The sequence below is a fragment of the Hyperolius riggenbachi genome, chromosome 3 (genome assembly GCF_040937935.1).
Source record: "Hyperolius riggenbachi isolate aHypRig1 chromosome 3, aHypRig1.pri, whole genome shotgun sequence".
Taxonomy (NCBI): domain Eukaryota; kingdom Metazoa; phylum Chordata; class Amphibia; order Anura; family Hyperoliidae; genus Hyperolius; species Hyperolius riggenbachi.
In genome coordinates this window covers 514,659,176-514,680,473 of record NC_090648.1, presented here as the reverse complement: position 1 = coordinate 514,680,473, position 21,298 = coordinate 514,659,176, and the positions used below count along the sequence as shown (strand labels likewise).

Genomic DNA, 21,298 nt, shown 5'->3' with positions numbered 1-21,298 from the left:
AAATGCAGTAAAAAAAAAACAAAAAAACAAAGGTCAACTGTTTTAATAAAGTTCTCCTTGTTTCAATACTTGTCAGTTCAGGAAGCTTTATTAGTTTGTTTTCCAAGTAGAAATGACAAACACATTTGAAGGAGACAATAATGTGAATGTCATAAGATGAGGCAGCTGAGTTTCCACATAACACGGCGGGGCCAGATTTCCTGATGATGGGGTAAGGGACCATCTGCAGCAGTACAGTGAAAAGTTTGATAGCAGAATGAAGACTCGCCGTTTCTGGCCATATTTGTTCCCTAGGCGTAGTTTCTCCTCCTCCTCCATCATCTCGTGACTAGGGAGATCTGTGCAGGCACCAATACCAAATTTATTGTGTTTATATTATACTAGCTGATGTTCCGGCGTTGCCCGGGTATGTATTTGGCTGTTTGTGGCTCCGCCCCTCTCCAGCATTTGAACCCCAGTCACGCAATGACCAACTGTAGCAGATTTGAGGCATCTGCTATTAACTTGTTTTTGGCTCTGGCCACTTTTTGTAACCTGGACACACAGTCACTCAATGACCAAGTTTGTGAGCTTTCAGGTTCTTGGCATCAAAATTGTGTGAATGGAAGCAGTTTATCCACCAAGGAAATCTGATTGGCTGTTTCTGGCCCCGCCCCTTTAGTGAATTTGGACCCCAGTCACCCAATGACCGACTGTACCAGGTTTAAGGCCTCTGCCATAAACAGTGTAAGAATGGCAGCAGTTTAAATATTCCCCTTGAAAATCAGTAGGTGAATTTTGATTGGCTGTTGTAGGCTCCACCCACTTTCCTGAATCTTAGGGCTTGATTCACAAAACAGTGGTAACTGCTAGCATGCGAGGTGCCATGCACACATCTTTACGTGCACAAAGTTTCGCTAACTAACGTTTGAGCGTGATAACGCGGACTTTTGCGTGCGGCCGCGAAACTTTGCGCCCGTAAAGATGCGCACCTGGTACCTCGCGTGCTAACTGCTTAGCACGGGTGTGCTATCAGTTAGCACTTTTTTGTGAATCAAGCTCTCAGTCACCCAGTGATCAAGTGTGCCAACTAGTTTGAGACCCCTGCGATTAACAGTCTAAGAATGGCTGCAGTTTACATTTTCCCATTAAAAATGAACAGCTGAAATTTGATTGGCTGTTTTATGCTCCACCCACTTTTCCTGGATTTGTAACCTCGGTCACCAAGTGAACAACTGTGCCAAGTGTGGGCACTCTGGCTTGATTACTGTGAGAATGGCAGCCTTTTACATTTTTTCCATTGACATGAATGGGTGAAATCTGATTCGCTGTTTGTAGCTCCGCCCAGGTGTGCAGGGGGGCCGCGAGACCCCCAGAGCATATCACCCCAGGTAGTAAGGGATCTGCATACCAGAGTTAGGTACCCCCGGGGGCGGGGGTTGTTAGGGTTAGCCACCACCTGGGGAGGTTAGGCACAACTACGTCAGTAAAGGGAGGGTTCTGTGTGAGAGATTTGTTTAGTCATAGTAAAATATTGGTAGAGATTACCACCAATACTAATGGAATCTAGTAGTAGAATATCGCTAATTTTAGCGATATTCTACAACTCTGGATCCTCCTCTCAAACTGGCACAGCTGCCTGAGACCCTCATTAAAATTTGTGACCACGCTTTCTTCATGCATGGGCATAACCATGCTATACCTGTGCATTCACGGCTGTACTAGTGCAGGTGCAGTACGGCGTGCGTAAGGAGAAGCGTGGTCGTCATCAGCAATCTGACAACCTGTTGTGGGATTTTGTCAGGAGGTCCATGCATGGCAACTGTGAGGGCCAGGTGGACATGAGAAGCCTCTTGCAGGAGTACATACTGTTCTATGGAGATGTGGGGGCAGGCATGAGGGTACTTAATCTGAACACTACACTAGGCAGAAGAAGGACCATCAGATAAGGCAATCCACCCTGGCATATTGCAGAAGAGGAGGCCAGCGATGTTGGGAAGAGACTTTAGATTTCTGGCTGAAATTATCACAGTTTGTTTAGCGAAGGAAACTCTATTATATGTACTTGGCTAAAGTAACCATGTTTACTGTGCCTATAGTCTCCAGGGACCTCCATCCGGCCCTGTTTTCCATGAACTAAACTTTGCTGGCTGCAGCTCTTCAGAGCTCTCCTGCGGAGAAGGAACGCTTGCTCTGACGTGAACCTTTCTGAAGAGAACTGGCTCACTTACAGGCGAGAGCCCTAAGTTCAAATAGCTTCACCTTCCATTCCTCAAAGTCTGTCAGTCACTAAGTGCATTATTCACACACATTCTGAGATCCTCACGTAACTTGTTCCAACACTTTGTTTGTTATTGGAGGTGGGAGCCCTTAGCTGGAGTCCAGGGACCTTCCTCAACTCACTGCTAATCCAGGGTGGCTGGTGAGATTGTCTTTCAACCCACCAAGGAACTTCGGTGGAAGGAAGCCAATCTTCTCATCTCTCCCCTTCATTTCCCGATTCCGATCTGATGGTTTTAAGACCGTCTTCTGCTTCCATAATGGAGTCCAGCTGTGCCATGGAGAATCGCGACTCCGGACCACCCCAGGAAAGGCTGCCTCACATTAACCCTCTTCGCTGTGAAATCAGTATGACGCAGGTGCCATACGGAGATAACGACTGTCCATCCAGCAGAGAGGATAGGATTCCGGCCTACGTGGGGAGAGGGGGGATATTTTTATTTCAGTTTATCCGTAGAGCTTGTGATTGATTCATGAATTTTGGAGCCGCTGGTCCTGATTCAGCAGAGCGATCTCTGTGTGAGATCGGCTGGAGCTCAGAGAAGGATTTTATTGCTGGCGAGTGATGACTGGGGAGCCGCGGACAGGGCTGGAGCCGCTACTTCTCTGAATAGTTTCTCTGCAAGACAAATCCCCATCTGATCATTAAACGGAAGAGGGAAAGTGAGTGTGTAATGAACGCTTGCATCCGGATCGGCCAGCATTGCTGAGAATTTTAAAGGGATTTCTCGTCCTTTCCTTTGACCAGTGGAATTCAGCATAAGACTTTAAAGGACCAGGTCGCAAAAATCTTAAAATGTAAAATATATGTAAACACAGATAAGAAGTATGTTTCTTTCAGAGTAAAATGAGCCATAAATTACTTTTCTCCTATGTTGCTGTCACTTACAGTAAGTAGGAAAAATCAGACAGAACCGTTAGGTTTTGGACTAGCCCATCTCCTCATAGAGGATGCTCAGAGTGTTCTGTATTTTCAAAAGCACTTTGTTAATGGCAGTTGCTCCATTCAACTGCCAGAAAAGTGTGCAGCGAGCACTGAGACTGGCCAGCATCTTTTTATAAATCTTTTTCAAGGAGTGTCTTTATAAAGAATAAAGGCCATGCTGAGAATCCCCTATGAAGAGATGGGCTAGTTGAAAGCCTGTCAGTTCTGTCAGATTTCTACTACCTGCTGTAAATGACAGTAACATAGGAGAAAAGTAGCGTATGGCTCATTTTACTCTGGAAGAAACATACTTTTTATTTGTATATGTTTACATGTATTTTACATTTGAAGTTTTTTCGTGACAGAGGTCCTTTAAAGAGGAACTGTAGTGAAAATAAAAGAAATAAGAAAACTGATTATTATTATTTTTTTTTTTTTACAATATTCGTTTACAGATTCTTTAGTCAGTGTTTGCCCATTGTACGATCTTTCCTCTCCCTGATTTACATTCTGAAATGTATCACTGGTGGTGACATCTGTAGTCCTGCCAGGTGATCTGTGTGTATAGAACTCTCCGCAGAGGGAGATACTGTATCCTGGTAGTTGGAAACCAATGTTATTTCCCACAATGCAACGAGGTTCATAGACAGGAACTGTCAGGACCATGGTCATGACATCACACTGTGGGAGGGGTCTCACCACAATATCAGCCATACAGCGCCCCCTGATGATCTGTTTGAGAAAAGGAAAAGATTTCTCGTGGGAAAGTTGGTATCAGCTACTGATTGGGATGAAGTTCAATCCGAGAATAAAGTTCCTCTTGAAGTAGATACACTTAAAGAGAAACTCCGACCAAGAATTGAACTTTATCCCAATCAGTAGCTGATACCCCCTTTTCCATGAGAAATCTTTTCCTTTTCACAAACAGACCATCAGGGGGCGCTGTGTGACTGATATTGTGGTGAAACCCCTCCCACAAGAAGCTCTGAGTACCGCGGTACTTCTGGCAGTTTCCTGGCTGTGAACCTTGTTGCATTGTGGGAAATAGCTGTTTACAGCTGTCTCCAACTGCCAAAACAGCAAGCAGCAGCTACATCACCTGCCAGCAGTAAAAATGTCACCATGTAATAAATGTCAGAATGTAAATCAGGGATTTAAAATATTCTACAATGAGCAAACACTGACTAAATCATTTATACATAATTATTGTAAAAATGAAGCACATTTTGTATTACATTATTTTCACCGAAGTTCCTCTTTAATTGAGGCTTGATCAATAATGCAATGTTCTTGCAATACTGATTTTGACTTTTTTTTTTTAATTCAGGCATGAGATTCATTCACATTGCTCATTCATTGGTCTATTCTCCTCAGTGTTTGCTCAGTTACTAATAACACATTAAGGTGGCCACACACGATACAATAAAATGATCCGATTTTACGGCAATTCGATAAAAACGATCTGATCTCCGAAAAAATCGAAAGCTTTTTTTTCATTCGACTGAAAAATCCAATCGGATTTCCCGTTTTTTCAATTGATATCTATCCAGAATGCCAGATATTTTTCTTCAATTTCTCTAAAGATTGTATGGTGTGTGTTAGATTGTCAATTTATTAATATACACACCCAAGCAATTTTCTCAGAGTTACCAATCATTTTTATCATAATTGGGGAAAAATTGAACATAGGTGTGTGGTACATAGGTCAGATTTTTTTACCCTGCTGGTAATGACGAGTCTCACTGAGCCAGACCCGCCGACGCTTCACGCTCCCGCGCCCGCCTATCCATGCTGCCAACTGCCAAGTGTTTATTTCCCCATCCAAATTTTGCCGCCTTTTTAAGAATTCAACAAACTGCGCCTGGGGCAAGAGACCCACCTGCCCCCCCTCCCCTCCACCCCCCCCCCCCTTCCCCCCCCAGATCCGTCCCTGCAAAGCTAGCATGTGGAATATTCAGATCTGCCCCAGGAGATGTAGTTTATAAATACATAAAGTGAAAATGAGAGCACAGTGCACTTTATCTCTTTTTGTTTCTTACATTAATGCTTTATTGTGAATGGATATCAAATCAGCTAAAAGGCTTCCTTTCTTTTTACCCTTTAGGGGACAGCGCCCCCTGCAGTGGACGTGGCCAGGGGACAATACAGAATCTGAAGCAGACTCCTTTGTGAGCAGCACTAGCAACAATCACAGCGTCACAGTGGAGGATTGTCCGGGCACCACTGAGAAGCAGTACTGCAAGCGGATCAGGATAACAGGAGCTCAGGCCACTGATTCCGGGCTGTATTGTTGCCATTACAGATACATCAATGCCAAGGTTAAGGGTGCCACGGCTGCCAGCGTCCACGTTTTTGTACGAGGTAACAGGAGGGAATGTTAGTGGTGTTTTGTGTGTTCGCTGGATTGAAACAGACTTTGTGCTCCAATATATGACCCAGGGCTGTGTGACTTCATAACTAACAATTCAGCTGTGGGAAGGTTCAGATCAGCTGAAAAACCTCCATTTTTAAAATATTTTGAAGCTTCAGAGTGAGAACTCTATCTACACACAGTGTCGGTATAATCAGTTTCGGGTACACCTAAAAATGGCGCAGGGTAAAAAATGGTGCACCTATCCGCCAATATATGTATCATAAAACGCTATTTACCGTTTTAATGTAAATACAGTGGGATGCGAAAGTTTGGGCAACCATGTTAATCGTCATGATTTTCCTGTATAAATCGTTGGTTGTAACGATAAAAAAATGTCAGGTAAATATATCATATAGGAGACACACACAGTGGTATCTGAGAAGTGAAATGAAGGTTATTGGATTTACAGAAAGTGTGCAATAATTGTTTAAACAAAATTAGGCAGTTGCATACATTTAGGCAACACAAAAAAAGAAATGAAATCAATATTTAGTAGATCCTCCTTTTGCAGAAATTACAGCCTCTAAACGCTTCCTGCAGGTTCCAATGAGAGTCTGGATTCTGGTTGAAAGTATTTTGGGCCATTCCTCTTTACAAAACATCTCTAGTTCATTCAGGTTTGATGGCTTCCGAGCATGGACAGCTCTCTTTAACTCACACCACAGATTTTCAATTATATTCAGGTCTGGAGACTGAGATGGCCATTCCAGAACATTGTACTTGTTCCTCTGCATGAATGCCTTAGTGGATTTTGAGCAGTGTTTAGGGTCATTGTCTTGTTGAACGATCCAGCCCCGGCGCATCTTCAACTTTGTCACTAATTCCTGGACATTGTTCTCCAGAATCTGCTAATACTGAGTGGAATCCATGCGTCCCTCAACTTTGACAAGATTCCCAGTCCCTGCACTGGCCACACAGCCCCACAGCATGATGGAGCCACCACCATATATTACTGTAGGTAGCAGGTGTTTTTCTTGAAATGCTGTGTTATTTTTCATCCATGCATAACGGCCCTTGTTATGTCCAAATAACTCAATTTTAGTTTCATCAGTCCACAGCACCTTATTCCAAAATGAAACTGGCTTGTCCAAATGTGCTTTAGCATACCTCTGTTTGTGCTGTGGGCGGAGAAAAGGCTTCCTCTGCATCACTCTCACATACAGCATCTCCTTGTGTAAAGTGCGCCGAATGGTTGAACGATGCACAGTGCCTCCATCTGCAGCAAGATGATGTTGTAGGTGTTTGGTGCTGGTTTGTATGTTGACTCTGACTGTTCTCACCATTTGTCACTTCTGTCTATCCGAGATTTTTCTTGGTCTGCCACTTCGAGCCTTAACTTGAACTGAGCCTGTGGTCTTCTATTTCCTCAATATGTTCTGGAAATAAACAGCTGAAATCTCTGAGACAGCTTTCTGAATCCGTCCCCTAAACCATGATGGTGAACAATCTTTGTCTTCAGGCCATTTGAGAGTTGTTTTGAGACCCCCATGTTGCTACTCTTCATAAAAAATTAAAAGAGTAGGGACACTTACAATTGACCCCCTTAAATACTCTTTCTCATAATTGGATTCACCTGTGTATGGAGGTCAGGGGTCACTGAGCTTACCAATAGAGTTGGGCCGAACCTCCGATTTTAGGTTCGCGAACTTCTGCGAAAGGTTCGGTTCGCGAAAAAGTTCGCGAACCGCAATAGACTTCAATGGGGAGGCGAACTTTCAAAGTTTTAAAAAATTCTATCAACTGGAAAAATGATAGAAAACATGTTTCAAAAGCTCTAATACCTGGAGCCCCACCTAATTGAGTGAAATACACATCACTGCTGGAGGTCCCACCCACCCTCCCTCCCTCCTCCAAGCAAGGTCCTTTATACCATTTGCCTACCTACACTAATTAGTTATGGGACAGCTGCTACACACTCTGTTAGGCAGATTTTATCCTCCCACCTCCCACCCTTCTACCTTTCTACCTTTCTACCTATTCCCTCCTCCCTCCTACCGGAGGGAGGAGGGTCTCTTCTGTCAGGGATTTATACTATTTTAAAAACCAGTATACATCATACCATAGCTGGTACATCATACCATAGCTGGGAATACATACATGAGTATACATCATACCATAGCTGGGGATACATACATGAGTATACATCATACCATAGCTGGGAATCGAACCCAGATCTCACTGTGTGGTGGACACGTCACCCTAAGCACTGTACCACTACAGAAGTAAGTGAAGCTAGCCTAAAATTTTACATTTATGCTCAATGCAATAGAACCATTAGGTTGCTTAAAGGAGAACTGTAGTGAGAGGTATATGGAGGCTGCCATATTGATTTCCTTTTAAGCTATACCAGTTGCCTGGCAGCCCTGCTGATCTATTTGGCTGCAGTAGTGTGAATCACACCAGAAACAAGCATGCAGCTAATTTTGTCAGATCTTACAAAAATGTCAAACACCAGATCATACCATAGCTGGGAATCAAACCCAGATCTCACTGTGTGGTGGGCACGTCACCCTAAGCACTGTACCACTACAGAAGTAAGTGAAGCTGGCCTAAAATTTAACATTTATGCTCAATGCAATAGAACCATTAGGTTGCTTAAAGGAGAACTGTAGTGAGAGGTATATGGAGGCTGCCATATTGATTTCCTTTTAAGCTATACCAGTTGCCTGGCAGCCCTGCTGATCTATTTGGCTGCAGTAGTGTGAATCACACCAGAAACAAGCATGCAGCTAATTTTTCCTTTTAAAATAATACCAGTTGCCTGAATTGCCTGCTGATCCTGTGTCTCTAATACTTTTAGCCACAGCCCCTGAACAAGCATGCAGATCAGGTGCTCTGACTGAAGTCAGACTGGATTAGCTGCATGCTTGTTTCAGGGTGTGATTCAGCCACTATTGCAGTCACAAAGATCAGCTGGACTGCCAGGCAACTGGTATTGTTTACAGGAAACAGCCATATCACTCTCAGTTAAGGTTCCCTTTAAAGGAGAACTGTAGTGAAAGGTATATGGAGGCTACCATATTGATTTCCTTTTAAGCAATACCAGTTACCTGGCTATCCTGCAGATCCTCTGCCTCCAATACTTTTAGCCCTAGACCCTGAACAAGCATGCAGCAGATCTGGTGTTTGACATTTTTGTAAGATCTGACAAGATTAGCTGCATGCTTGTTTCTGGTGGGATTCACACTACTGCAGCCAAATAGATCAGCAGGGCTGCCAGGCAACTGGTATAGCTTAAAAGGAAATCAATATGGCAGCCTCCATATACCTCTCACTACAGTTCTCCTTTAAGCAACCTAATGGTTCTATTGCATTGAGCATAAATGTTAAATTTTAGGCTAGCTTCACTTACTTCTGTAGTGGTACAGTGCTTAGGGAGACGTGTCCACCACACAGTGAGATCTGGGTTTGATTCCCAGCTATGGTATGATGTATAATCATGTATGTATCCCCAGCTATGGTATGATGTATACTCATGTATGTATCCCCAGCTATGGTATGATGTATACTCATGTATGTATTCCCAGCTATGGTATGATGTATACTCATGTATGTATCCCCAGCTATGGTATGATGTATACTCATGTATGTATTCCCAGCTATGGTATGATGTACCAGCTATGGTATGATGTATACTGGTTTTTAAAATAGTATAATTCCCTGGCAGAAGAGACCCTCCTCCCTCCGGTAGGAGGGAGGAGGGAATGGGTAGAAGGGTAGAAGGGAGGAATTAAAATCTTCCTAGCAGAGTGTGTACCAGCTGTCCCATAATTAATTAGTGTAGGCAGACAACTGAGTCAAATGGTATAAAGGACCTAGCTTGAAGGGAGGGTGGGCAGGTTCTCTAGCACTGAAAGCAGTGTGTTTGACAATAACATGTCTGCTGACAGTGAAATGGAGGCTAAAAATCTTGCTCAATACAGCATTATGGGGCGAATCGAACTTCCGCAAAAGTTCGCCTGATGCAGGCGAACGCGAACCCCCAAAGTTCGCCTGGAACCGTTCGCAGGCGAACCGTTCGGCCCAACTCTACTTACCAAGCCAATTTGAGTTCCAATAATTAGTTCTAAAGGTTTTGGAATCAATAAAATGACAACAGTGCCCAAATTTTTACCCCTGCCTGATTTTGTTTAAACAATTATTGCACACTTTCTGTAAATCCAATAAACTTCATTTCACTTGTCAAATATCACTATGTGTGTCTCCTATATGATATATTCAACTGACGATTAATCATGACGATTAACAAGGTTGCCCAAAATTTTCGCATCCCACTGTATATAGTTACATAGTTATTTGGGTTTAAAAAAGACATACGTCCATTGAGTTCAACCAGAAAGGACATTAGACTATGATTATGGTAGGATTAGATTGTGAGCTCCTCTGAGGACAGTCAGTGACAGGACTATGTACTCTGTAATGTGCTGCAGGAGATGTCAGTGCTATATAAATACATAATATTAATATGGTAGGACATTAGACTATGACTATGGTAGGATTAGAGTGGGAGCTCCTCTGAGGGCAGCCAGTGACATGACTATGTACTCTGTAATGTGCTGCAGAAGATGTCAGTGCTATATAAATACATAATAATAATATGGTAGGACATTAGACTATGACTATGGTAGGATTAGAGTGTGTTAGTTCCTCTGAGGACAGTCAGTGACATGACTATGTACTCTGTAATGTGCTGCAGAAGATGTCAGTGCTATATAAATACATAATAATAATATGGTAGGACATTACACTATGACTATGGTAGGATTAGAGTGTGAGCTCCTCTGAGGACAGTCAGTGACATGACTATGTACTCTGTAATGTGCTGCAGAAGATGTCAGTGCTATATAAATACATAATAATAATATGGTAGGACATTACACTATGACTATGGTAGGATTAGAGTGTGTTAGTTCCTCTGAGGACAGTCAGTGACATGACTATGTACTCTGTAAGGTGTTGCAGAAAATGTAAGTGCTATATACATACTGAATAATAATTATTATAATACATCTTGTGCTGATATTTTGTCCTGAATTTTGTTTCTTTGTCATTTCAGACTGGGAACAGCCATTTATCAATAAAATGGAAACCCTTGTGATAAATAAAGAGACTACAATAGTCCCCTGTCACGTGTCCATCCCGGATTTAAATGTTACTCTGAAAACGGTATGTGAACGGTACAGAACATTTTGGCTTCAATTCATGAATACCTGTTTGGTAATAAATACAGTAATTGGGGGGTAAAATACTGCATTCATTACACACATACGGTAATAGTTCGGTAATATACAGTTGCTTCAATTCCGGAAGACCTGTTCAGTAAAAAGTCTAACCAGGATCCTCCTGATCCCCATTGGTCTGTTAATGAACTAATGGGGAGCCCTGGAGGGAAATTCAAAGATGCATTTGCTCTGAACTATATCAGTATAGCTGAGAGCGCCATTCCGTGCGAATGCTCCACCGCCGGCTCCCGCTGTCTTCCCCACCTGCACGCACCTATCGCACCCACCCATGCAGGTACCAAGTGCACCCATGGGTGCTCTAGGTGCCAGCATGGTAGGGACGATTGGTGAGGGGGCAGGTGAAAGCAGGAGCCGGCGGTGCAGCATCGGGAGGGACAGGGCTCTTGCCTATACTTAGTATAGCTGAGAGCTGCAGCGGGGAGCATCGTGTGAGGCGGTGGCCAGCGAAGATCTTCAATCAAAGTCGCAACATTAGAGGATATTAGCGTGGCACCAATTCCAAGGATATTGGCATGGGACCATTTTCAAGATTATTGGCATGGGAACTTTTTTTCAAAGGTAAGTATTTATTGTTAATTAAGAACATTAAAGGACTTTTTGTTGTGTTTTTTTTTCTTTTTAACTCTTTGTGGAAATGGATAATACTCATTTCTCCTGGGGAGGGGGCTGGCATCTGAGTGTCCCCTTCTTAAAGGGGACTCCCAGAAGCCACCATGACACCATGACACCCCCCTCCCCCCCGGGTGTCGTCAGCTCCCACCTCTTCCTGGGGCACCGGAGGTAGGGAAGAGCCCCTTGTCCATGGATTGGACAAGGGCTCCGTGGGGAGGGGAAGGCTTGGCCACCCCTCCCCCCTGGAGCCCCCCATACCATGTACCATGCGGGCTGGTATAGCTCAGGGTGTGAAACCCCAGTCGGCCGGGGCTCTGCATTATGGCTATCCCAGCCTGCATGGTGGACAAGGGGTTAAAGAGGCTCGGGAGGGGGGACCCCATATAATTTTTTATATTTGCCACCCTCTGAATATATATATATATATATATATATATGTATATGTATATATATATATATGTATATATATATATATATATGTATATGTATATATATATATATATGTATATATATATATATATATATAATATATTTATTTTTTAAATACATTAGTATACATGTTGATACATTATCTGTCATTTGGACATTGCACCACAGGACAGATAATGTATAAATGCACATTTACACATTACATACACACACCCATCCCGCGAACAGGGCCGTGGGGATTCATCGTTCATCCAGATATTGCTCGCCATTACCGACGTGCACCCGATCGAACACGTCAGCTCTACATCGTGCAGCATGTGACCAACTAATGCAAAACATTTCAGACAAAAATTGGTTGCATTGTAGGACGGGCATGCCCTTAGCTGCATCAATTTTCATCAGATTCCAATTATAATAATCGAATCAGATGGTCAATCGGCCACCAAGTCCCCTGATGTATGGCTACCTATAAAAGGTTAATAGACTGTGTTTCACTTTACCGGGAAGTTTATCAATGACATGCTGCAGGGCTGTGGAAGCTCCCTAGGTAAGTTGTTCTCTGAACACTAAATGCAGTTGATAAAACTGAGCAAACACAGCACAGAGTTTTCATAGAGGATTTATTGAGCAGCTCTAATAGCTTATCAAGCAGAATTTTGGTCCCCAACAAAAGGACTTAAATGAATTTGATGACATCCCATATCCATGTAATGTCAGCTTAACACAATTCTGTACTTTGAGAGGGTGATTTTTACCAACTAGACATTACCGGGGAGAGGAGGGGGGAATGCAAATTGGTTAATGTATTTTACGCAAGACTGTCACTCCACTTTAGCTGCTATTTGTGGTCACTGATTCAAAAAGTAAGAATACAGAGGATCAGCATGCTAGAAAAGACTGTTGGAGAAGAGAGTTCTGTACACGCAGATGGGCACCCAATATAGATGTTAGAACTCTTTACCGAAGAAAAACATGCAGAGATAAATCATGCATCACCATCAGGAAATACAGCTTACTTAGAACAGAGAGGATCATAGATCACCATTGCATTTTACACACAGTGACATCTTGTGGTTGTTTTACTGTACTGCAGTTTAAGGTAACTGTTAAACATGCATTAAAAACAATGCGTGTAATATGGAATTTAGGTAACAGCAAATGATATGAGCTGATATGATCTGATCTGATATGAGCTGATATTGTCAGTTTTGCTTTGCTTCTTCCAGCAATCTTCCGTCATCGTTCCGGATGGAAAGACCGTCTCCTGGGACAACAAGGAAGGAATGTTGATTCCGGCCGACCAGATAAGGGAATCGTTTTTGGTGCAATGTAGCACCGTCATCGACAACAGAGAGTTTCTGTCCAATATTTTCCTAATCCATTTTACAGGTGAGAATTAAACGGTCATTATAAATCTGATTTACCGATATCAAACCGACAAACATTAATTCAAGATATACCTTCAAAGTGTACCTGTGGCAAATATTGAGATAAAAGTACATACTTACCTAAGAAAAGGGAAGCCCATGGTTCCTGTATAGGCTTCTCACACCGTCCTCTGGACCATCCTTGCCGCTCGCGGGCAACCTAAAACCATCCAAAAAGACTGAAGATCCGGGCCATGCTGTTCTTCATGCACAAGCATGGCCTGCGCCTGGGCGAGTAGCGCCGCGCCTGTGCAGGAAGTCAGAGCCACTGTGTGCTACTGCACGTGTGTAGCTGTGCTTGGATGGGTGCAGCAAAGCCTTGCTTGTGCATGAAGAGTGCAGCTGGGATCTTCCAGAAGGTCTCAGCCAACCTTCTGTATGGAAGCAGCTGTGTAAAAAAAAAAAAAAAGACATTGACAAAAACTACGGGGGAGCCGTCCATGTGAACTTGCCCTTAGGCCCTGTTTACACTTAATCAGTTGCTCTCAGTTATAACTGAAAGGACAACTGATTTTCAAAGTAATGTCCATGTTTTCCTATGGCACACTTCACACTATATGTGTTTTAACAGGAATCTTTTTCACAATGCACTGCTATGGAGAAGAAAAAAAACTTGCACCAACTGATTAAGTGTAAATGGGGCCTTTGTTTCGAGTTACTTTTATGCTGTGTTTAATGTTTTAAAGCTAACCCGAGCTGGGTCTAAAAGTTAAAAAAAAAAACCCACGCTGCCTGATCCAGGGGGGTAAGGGGGTTGCCGCATCAGGCAGCGGTCATTACGTCATCTTCCCGCTGATCCTGTCTGCAGCTATCCATCACTTTCATTTTGGTGACCTTTAGGGCAGGGGCGTAACTAGAAATCACTGGCCCCCCTGCAAAACTTTTGATTGCTCCCCCTCCCCCTGCACACTGAATAACGACTGTATATAAATCTTTGTCTACGAAACTTTGTATGATTTGTTATCAGTGGCTGAGCAGATGCAGTTATTAGAACAATTGTGCAGAGAGCAGAAAGTTTCCTTAGTTGTCAATCTCTAAGGACGAAGCCCCCTGTGGCTTCTGGGCCCCCCTGCAGCTGCATCCCTTGCAGGGTCTATTGTTAAGCTCCTGCCTTGGGGTCACGATGTTGGAGAAGCAGCGCTGATTGGCATGGAGGGGGCGGGTGAGAGGAGGGGTGCAGGCAGCAGAGAGCCTGTTAGAGGCTCTGATAGGCAGGGAAGGGGCGTTACACAGGAGTTCCTATCCTGCAGTGGGACGCCCCTTTCCTGTGGTCTATCGACATCAGAATGTTGGCAGATTCGGGGGCTAGCGGGGCGCAGGGGACACAGAGAGCGACAAGCAAGGCACACAGAGACATGTCTTGAAGATGAGAACATGCCCGTGTCCCTCTTTTAGATGTAGAAACCGGCGCCTCAGGTACTCTTTCAAGCAAATCTGCAGTTTTGAGTTTTATACCCCTTTGTCAGCCTTTTAGTCTTATAATAAATATATACAACTGACCTTGCATGTTTGGCAATGAATCTCTCTAACTTTTCATTGCAGGATACCATTTCTATGACATGTACCTGTCCCCTAAGGATACAGTCGAGCTGCTGGCCGGGGACCAGCTGGTGCTGAACTGCACTGTCATTGCTGAGTTTAACACTCCTGTGAGTTTCGTATGGGACTACCCTGAAAAAAAGGTAAAATATGTTCTTAACTTTAAGCACACTAAACTGCAATCTGACTTTGCCTTGATTTTGAATCAAAAGAGTTGATGGCAGATGAGGGTTTTTTTTTCGATTATTTTAAATTTTGTTATTTTAAGATTTCTTGTTTTCTCCTATTTCAATTTTGCATCGATTTTATGTAATCCAACTATAAGTTTTGCAAAATTATGAACTCAGCTGTCTTTTTTTTTTTTTTTTTTTTATGTAAGTGTACCACAACAAAATGTAATTTTACCGAGTTTAAAAAAACAATTTTTCTTTGAATTTCTTACATGGATTTTCCTCAAAAACTACAAGTACTTTTTTTTTTTTGTACTTTGACACAGACTCAAATTTTTCATTTCTGGGAGGTAATTACATTTATGCATGAAATTAATTAAAAATTTGCAAGACGATTTTCCATTATAATTGCGAATTTTGATGTACAATTATAATTATATAAAATTCAAGCTCAGCCATAATCAATTAATCTAGAATGCAACCAGCATACTGGGTGTAAATGCCCAGCAGTGAATGCTTGACTGACACTAGTTGTCTCCTAGTCTCTTAAATTGGGGCGAGGGGAGTAGTTTTGTCCTATTTTTTTATGCGGACTTAATTAGACAATTATAAATATTGGCGGCATGGTCACGTGACATCAGAGCCTTACTACAGAACGCTGGTGCACACTGCCACGCTGCAGAGGAAAGAGTGAAGCCGCAGTGATGTAAGTATGTGCTCTCATTACGGGGGGCCTGGGTTCACAGGCAGGCCACACTCGGGGGGGGGGGGGGGGGGCGGTTTTTTTTTAACATGGGGACACTACATTTTGACATTTTTGTGGGGGCCCTATGCAGCCTAGCTACGGCCCAGACAGAATTGCCTCCATTTTTTCATTTATGAGTAAGAGCTTTGACAAGAATATAAAACTGACTGTGCATAATTGTGATGAGGTGTGAAGGAGCCACCCATCCCAGGTGACCACACCTTGTTCTCCGGGAAACAGAGAATGAAACTTCAGGCCGAGACGTCTCGCTTTCACACGCGCCTTGCCAATGAGACGCTACTTCACTGGACAACAGAGTAGCTGAGTTCTGCAATAAATATATCACTGGAGATGACTGAAAGCAACTATGGGTACGCCAGGGGATTAAATCTTCATAGTCCTCAGCAATGCCAGCAAGGGGTGGTCAATGGGGTGCCAATAATTCCCAGCAAACTGTATCTGCTTTTGGTCCAGTGCCGAGACAGCTTCAACTCAGAATTGTTGCCATCTCGCCAGTGGCGTAACTACAATTCATGAGGGTCCCAAATGGTCACACCCCTTCTCTTGCCTCCCCCTGGTGCCCTTCACAGCCTGGGGGCCGATCTCACAAGGCTCATACAAGTGTTGCCATCATAATCTTCACACCCATAACAAGTGCAGCCACAAAACACCTGATCATCTGAGGTATAGTCCCCTGTATGGGAGGAAGGGAGGGTTGGTAGTCGGGGGTCCCCACAGCTCTGGACCCGCATACCTCCCCTCTAGTTTCAGCCGTTCATCTAGCTGATTAGTAGTAGCTACCGGTAGCAGCAGTTAGGCGTTAGCAGCACCGTTGAGTAGATGCCAGCTCTCAGTCATAGCTGTAGCTCACAGCCACTGAATGGTTGGGGTGTTCTCAGAAGGCAAGTATTGCCAACCCATTAAACCAACATGTCTAAGTAAAGTGCCTATTCCTCTACCTATTTTTTCTCCCAGTCGACTATCCGATACAATAATTTAATTGAACTGCATAAAATTCAGTGCTGCAACAAGCATGGCTGCTCAATAATTCAATCGATTCTTGGGCCAGTCGAGCAAGCTGGAAAATCTTGGTCCAAGGTTGACATGCAATATCGCGATGACCAATGTACGTGGCAGACCCCCAGCTGCTGTCCCTTCAAATGTAAAATGTCCCCCTCGATGCCTGTGTGAAATTCTTACCTGTCCCTCTGCCGTTACTCCCGGCCTCCTCCACAGTCATCACCTCCATGTGGCACCAGGTGCGAGTGTGTGATGTCACACTCACCCCATGTGGTACGCGAGCCCCCACATGGTGGCGCTCAAGCTAACAGTAGTCATGGGGGAGATGGCGGATAAGACCAGGAGTCGAGCCAGCGGGACAGGTGAGAATTTACACTGTACGGGCACCGGGGAAACATTTCACATTTGGGGGAAAGGCAGCGGAGGCAGTGTTGCTAAGCCAGTTCCAGGTAGATTTCATGCTGTGATGTCCAACTTTGTAGATGTGGAAGGCCAAGCTCTCAGGAGTCTTAGTCTGGAGGGGGCAGAGTGGCAGTATCCTGGCCTTGAGGGGCAGAGCCAAGTAGAGAGAAAGAGGTGGGCGTGGCAGAAGCAGTGAGAAGAGGGGGAGAAACAAAGAAAACAGACTGGCCACAGCAAGAGCGCTCAAAGGCCAGATGGGGCCCATGGGAAGTCATTCAGACAGCCGCGCTTTAAAGTATCCCATAAGACTATAACTGTAACTTCAGCTCAGGAGCCCAGGATGAGCAATAGGCACCATTACAGACAGAGTGTAGGGAGCACAAGTTTAGGAAGATATGAAATTGTAAAGAAACTCCCATGGTTATCTTTAAGTATGAAGTATTGTGGAGTTCAAGAAGATCAGTCAGCACCTACTTCATTTATCTTGTGTGTGAACTACTTGGTGAGCAGAAGCTTCTGGACAGTAATGCCAGAGGCTGAGTCATCCTGAAATATGAGCTCATAAATTATGTAGCCGCACATCACTAACCTTCATACAGGATCGTTTGTGATGAGTGGAAGCCAATGTTTTGTGGGGTGCTGATTTTTTTTCACTTAATCAATTTCTTGTATGACCTGAGGTGGCTCGAGATCAAACCATTGTGATTTTCTGGCTGGAAAAACTGTTTCCTTCAAGAAAATCCTTATGCTGAGTAAGTATTCACAATCTGTGAATATTCCTAGTAAGCCAATTTGGGGAATCCGAGGGACCTGAAAACCGACTTCTACTCCTCCTCATTTGTCGACTCTACGTGGCCCTATGTACTTCTGCACGCCAGATGTTTCTGTCAATCACGGCTTCTTTCAGCTGTTGCAGAGGCATGTTCATAGCTTCACAAATGCTGTCGCTCCATCATAGCATCAAGGATTTCTCCAACAAACTCAAATGATGTGTCTTCTAATTCTGCGACCAAAAGCATTTGGGTTTTAATTGGAGTATCAACCATTTTAGTTAACACTCTGGACGTATTTCTTCAAGTTTTGACTGGTTAGATCTTCTGGCAGTCCAGCAAACTCAAGTTCAAATGCATCTATTTTTGTACGCATGACCTTATTTATAGTTCAACCAGGGCCGGTTTAAGCAACAATGGGGCCCCAGGGCAAAATAAACCTGGGGGGCCCCCCCAACATATACCCCGGAACAAAAATCGGCATTAGGGGACCTTTTTTGCAGCTGGTATAGTCAGGGTGTGAAGTCCCAATCGGTCAGAGCTCCACATTCTGGCTATCCCAGCCTGCATGGGGGACAAGGGGTTAAAAAGTTTCAGGAGGGGGGACCCCACATATTTTTTTTTTTTTAATTCCCACTCTAAACATAAAAAAAATGGGAAAATAGGAAAAAATGCCAGGGATCTTCATACAGCCATATTGCGGCTGTATAGCGATCCCTGGCCAAAGCGCTGCGGCTGCGTATAGACCCCCTGGAAACCCCGTCAGGAAATTTATTACACTTTCGTTTGATGCATGTAAAATTACACTACCGTTAGGTTTGCTACTAAAAGTGACATTTACCGCATTTAAAACTATACTTTTTTCCTTCTAAACTTTAAAATTGATTTTCTCAAAAACTATAAGGTCTTTTTGAAAAATTGTTTTTTCCTCTTATTCCTAATGATCTCCTTAACATATTCTGCAAATTTAGGGTTTCTAGCATTTAAGGTGGATTTGCTATTAACCATTAAAGTCGGCAGGTTTTTAAATGTGTTTTTTTTTTCCTTTGAAACTTTAAAATCGATTTCCTCAAAAACTATAAGGCCGTTTGAAAATTTTTTTTTCCTCTTGTAGCCACTGGGGGCCCCTACAAGCTCTGGGGCCCTGGGGCAGCTGCCTCCTTTGCCTTAATGGTAGCGCCGGCCCTGAGTTCAACTTTCACAGCCTTATGTTTCTACTGGTAAGATCATAACTTTAACTTAAAAGAACACTATTGTGTTCTTTTATACAGTACATGTACAGTACAGTACATTTTATACAGTACATGTACAGTACAGTACATTTTATACAGTACATGTAAACATATACAATTAAGAGATATGTTTCTCCCAAAATAAAATGAGACATAAATTACTTTTCTCCTATGTTGCTGTCACTTACTGTAAGTAGTAGAAATCTGACAGAAGCAACAGATTTTGGAGTAGTCCATCTCTCCATGGGGAATTCTCAGCAAGGCTTTTATTCTTTATAAAGGATTTATACAAAGATACTGGACAGCCTCCCTGCTCGCTGCACACTTTTTTGGCAGTTGAACGATTCTTTGTATGAACGATTGTTCTGCAAATTGTATTGTTAGTAGCCACTTTTACACACTGCTTTTTTCAATTCACTTTTCAATGCCCTTTAAACCACCAGCAAGCAAGAAAATCCTCAGCATAATTTTGTCAGCACTTCTGCACCTACTTTTGGAAAAATTGCAGAGGGCTGAATAATTATTTAAAGAGAACCAGAGATGAAGCACCCTCATGTATTTTATTACATTTATCAGTGGGAACATGACAGTAAACACCTACCCTGCTTTTAGTTTCATTGTTATCTGCTTAATTAGTCTATTAGCAGCTGTGATAAGAATCCATCGACTATTCAGTCGAGGTTTGACCTGGAATCATTATAGCTGAGTCACTCTTCTGTGGAGTCTTTTCAAGCCCAAGCCTTCCCCTCTCCTGGCTTAGATCTTCTGCTTTGCATACTGAGAGCTGTTATGACTGGGAGGGGCTGCTGCTGCTGAGAGAGAAGCTCTGTGGCTGTAATATGATCCCTGTGTGCTCTGTGTGCACTAGATTCTCATAGGAATGAAACTGCAGTTATTATCAGTGACACTACCTACAGGCAGATCATACCAAAATGAAAGCACACAGATGAAAGGCTGCATAAGCCTAGATAGCAGCCTAGTCTCATATAGCCTAGACAGCACATCCAGAACAACTCATAACCCGGAAGGAGAAGGGATATGAGCCAGCGGCCATATTTGATTTTTCCTGGAGCAATAATGGATAAAAAACACTAAAAAAGGCACACCAGAGCGGCGAAATTATCAGGTAGAGCATTTATTCTTTACAAGCTATCAACTGATATGTTTATTTTGTGTGAAACGTTCATCTCTGGTTCCCTTTAAACAGAAGATGAGAAATTATCTCCTAGAAGAAAATTTAGGAGAAAAAGTAAATTGAATAAGGGCTTGCTCCTTTTTGATTCCTATTTCCATATTACAGCAATTCAAATGGACAGGGACTGGTTGCTACAGCCACAATCTTTTACTTTTAATAATTTTACTTTTAATAAGACTTTAAAGAACAAGCGACACCCAATGCTAACCTAGAAATAAAAACCACATATATAAGTAGATAAATACTACTTCTACTTACATAGCAGATGTATTGTGCTATCCACGTAATGATTCCTGTGAATTGTATAAAGCAAAAGCAGAAAATCCTATTCTAGACAGTTTCAATCTTGGTTACCTTTGAATGAAGATTATCCTGACATCATTTCCTCCCTCGCTCTTTTTTTCACCCCTTGCTCATTGTGTATTCGTTACCCGCCCTCCTCCCAGAGTCTTCAGATACTCCCACTGAGGTCTATACTAGGAAGTGTCTTATGTCATTAGAAGGAAGGGGGAAATAAAGGGAAGAGGAGGAATTTATTAAAGATAAAAAGACCCCCAGCATGCAACTGTTTGGCAATGGCCCTTAAAAGGCCAGTGCTCCTAACGTATGTGATAAACCATAACAGCAGAAAATGTTTTGCAAGTTTTGAATGCAGGATTAGCATCTTTATCACTTAAAGGGAACCAGAGACGAGCACCCTTGTGTATTTTACCATATATATCAGTAAGAACATTAGAGAAAACACTTACCATGCTTTCTGTTTCATCCTCACTGCTAAAATTGTCTGTTATCAGCTGTGATAAGAATCCGGGACTGAGCATTCAGTCTGGCTTTGCAGGGAATAATTATAGCTGAGTCATTATAGCAGAGCCACAAGGGGGCAGGCTTGGGTTTGGAAAGACACCAGAGAAGACAGA

At 43.0% G+C, this 21,298-nt stretch overlaps 1 protein-coding gene across 2 annotated transcripts in view; it reads left to right on the top strand.

Moving 5' to 3' along the window:
* Window positions 1–21,298, top strand: part of FLT4 (fms related receptor tyrosine kinase 4) — a 312,818-nt gene that overhangs the window by 198,255 nt on the left and 93,265 nt on the right. For both annotated transcript variants that reach the window (XM_068278407.1, XM_068278408.1), the window contains exons 3-6: window positions 5,289–5,545; window positions 10,654–10,763; window positions 13,108–13,270; window positions 14,851–14,990. In XM_068278407.1, coding sequence (XP_068134508.1) covers window positions 5,289–5,545; window positions 10,654–10,763; window positions 13,108–13,270; window positions 14,851–14,990 — 670 coding nt within the window. The remainder of the gene's footprint in view (window positions 1–5,288; window positions 5,546–10,653; window positions 10,764–13,107; window positions 13,271–14,850; window positions 14,991–21,298) is intronic.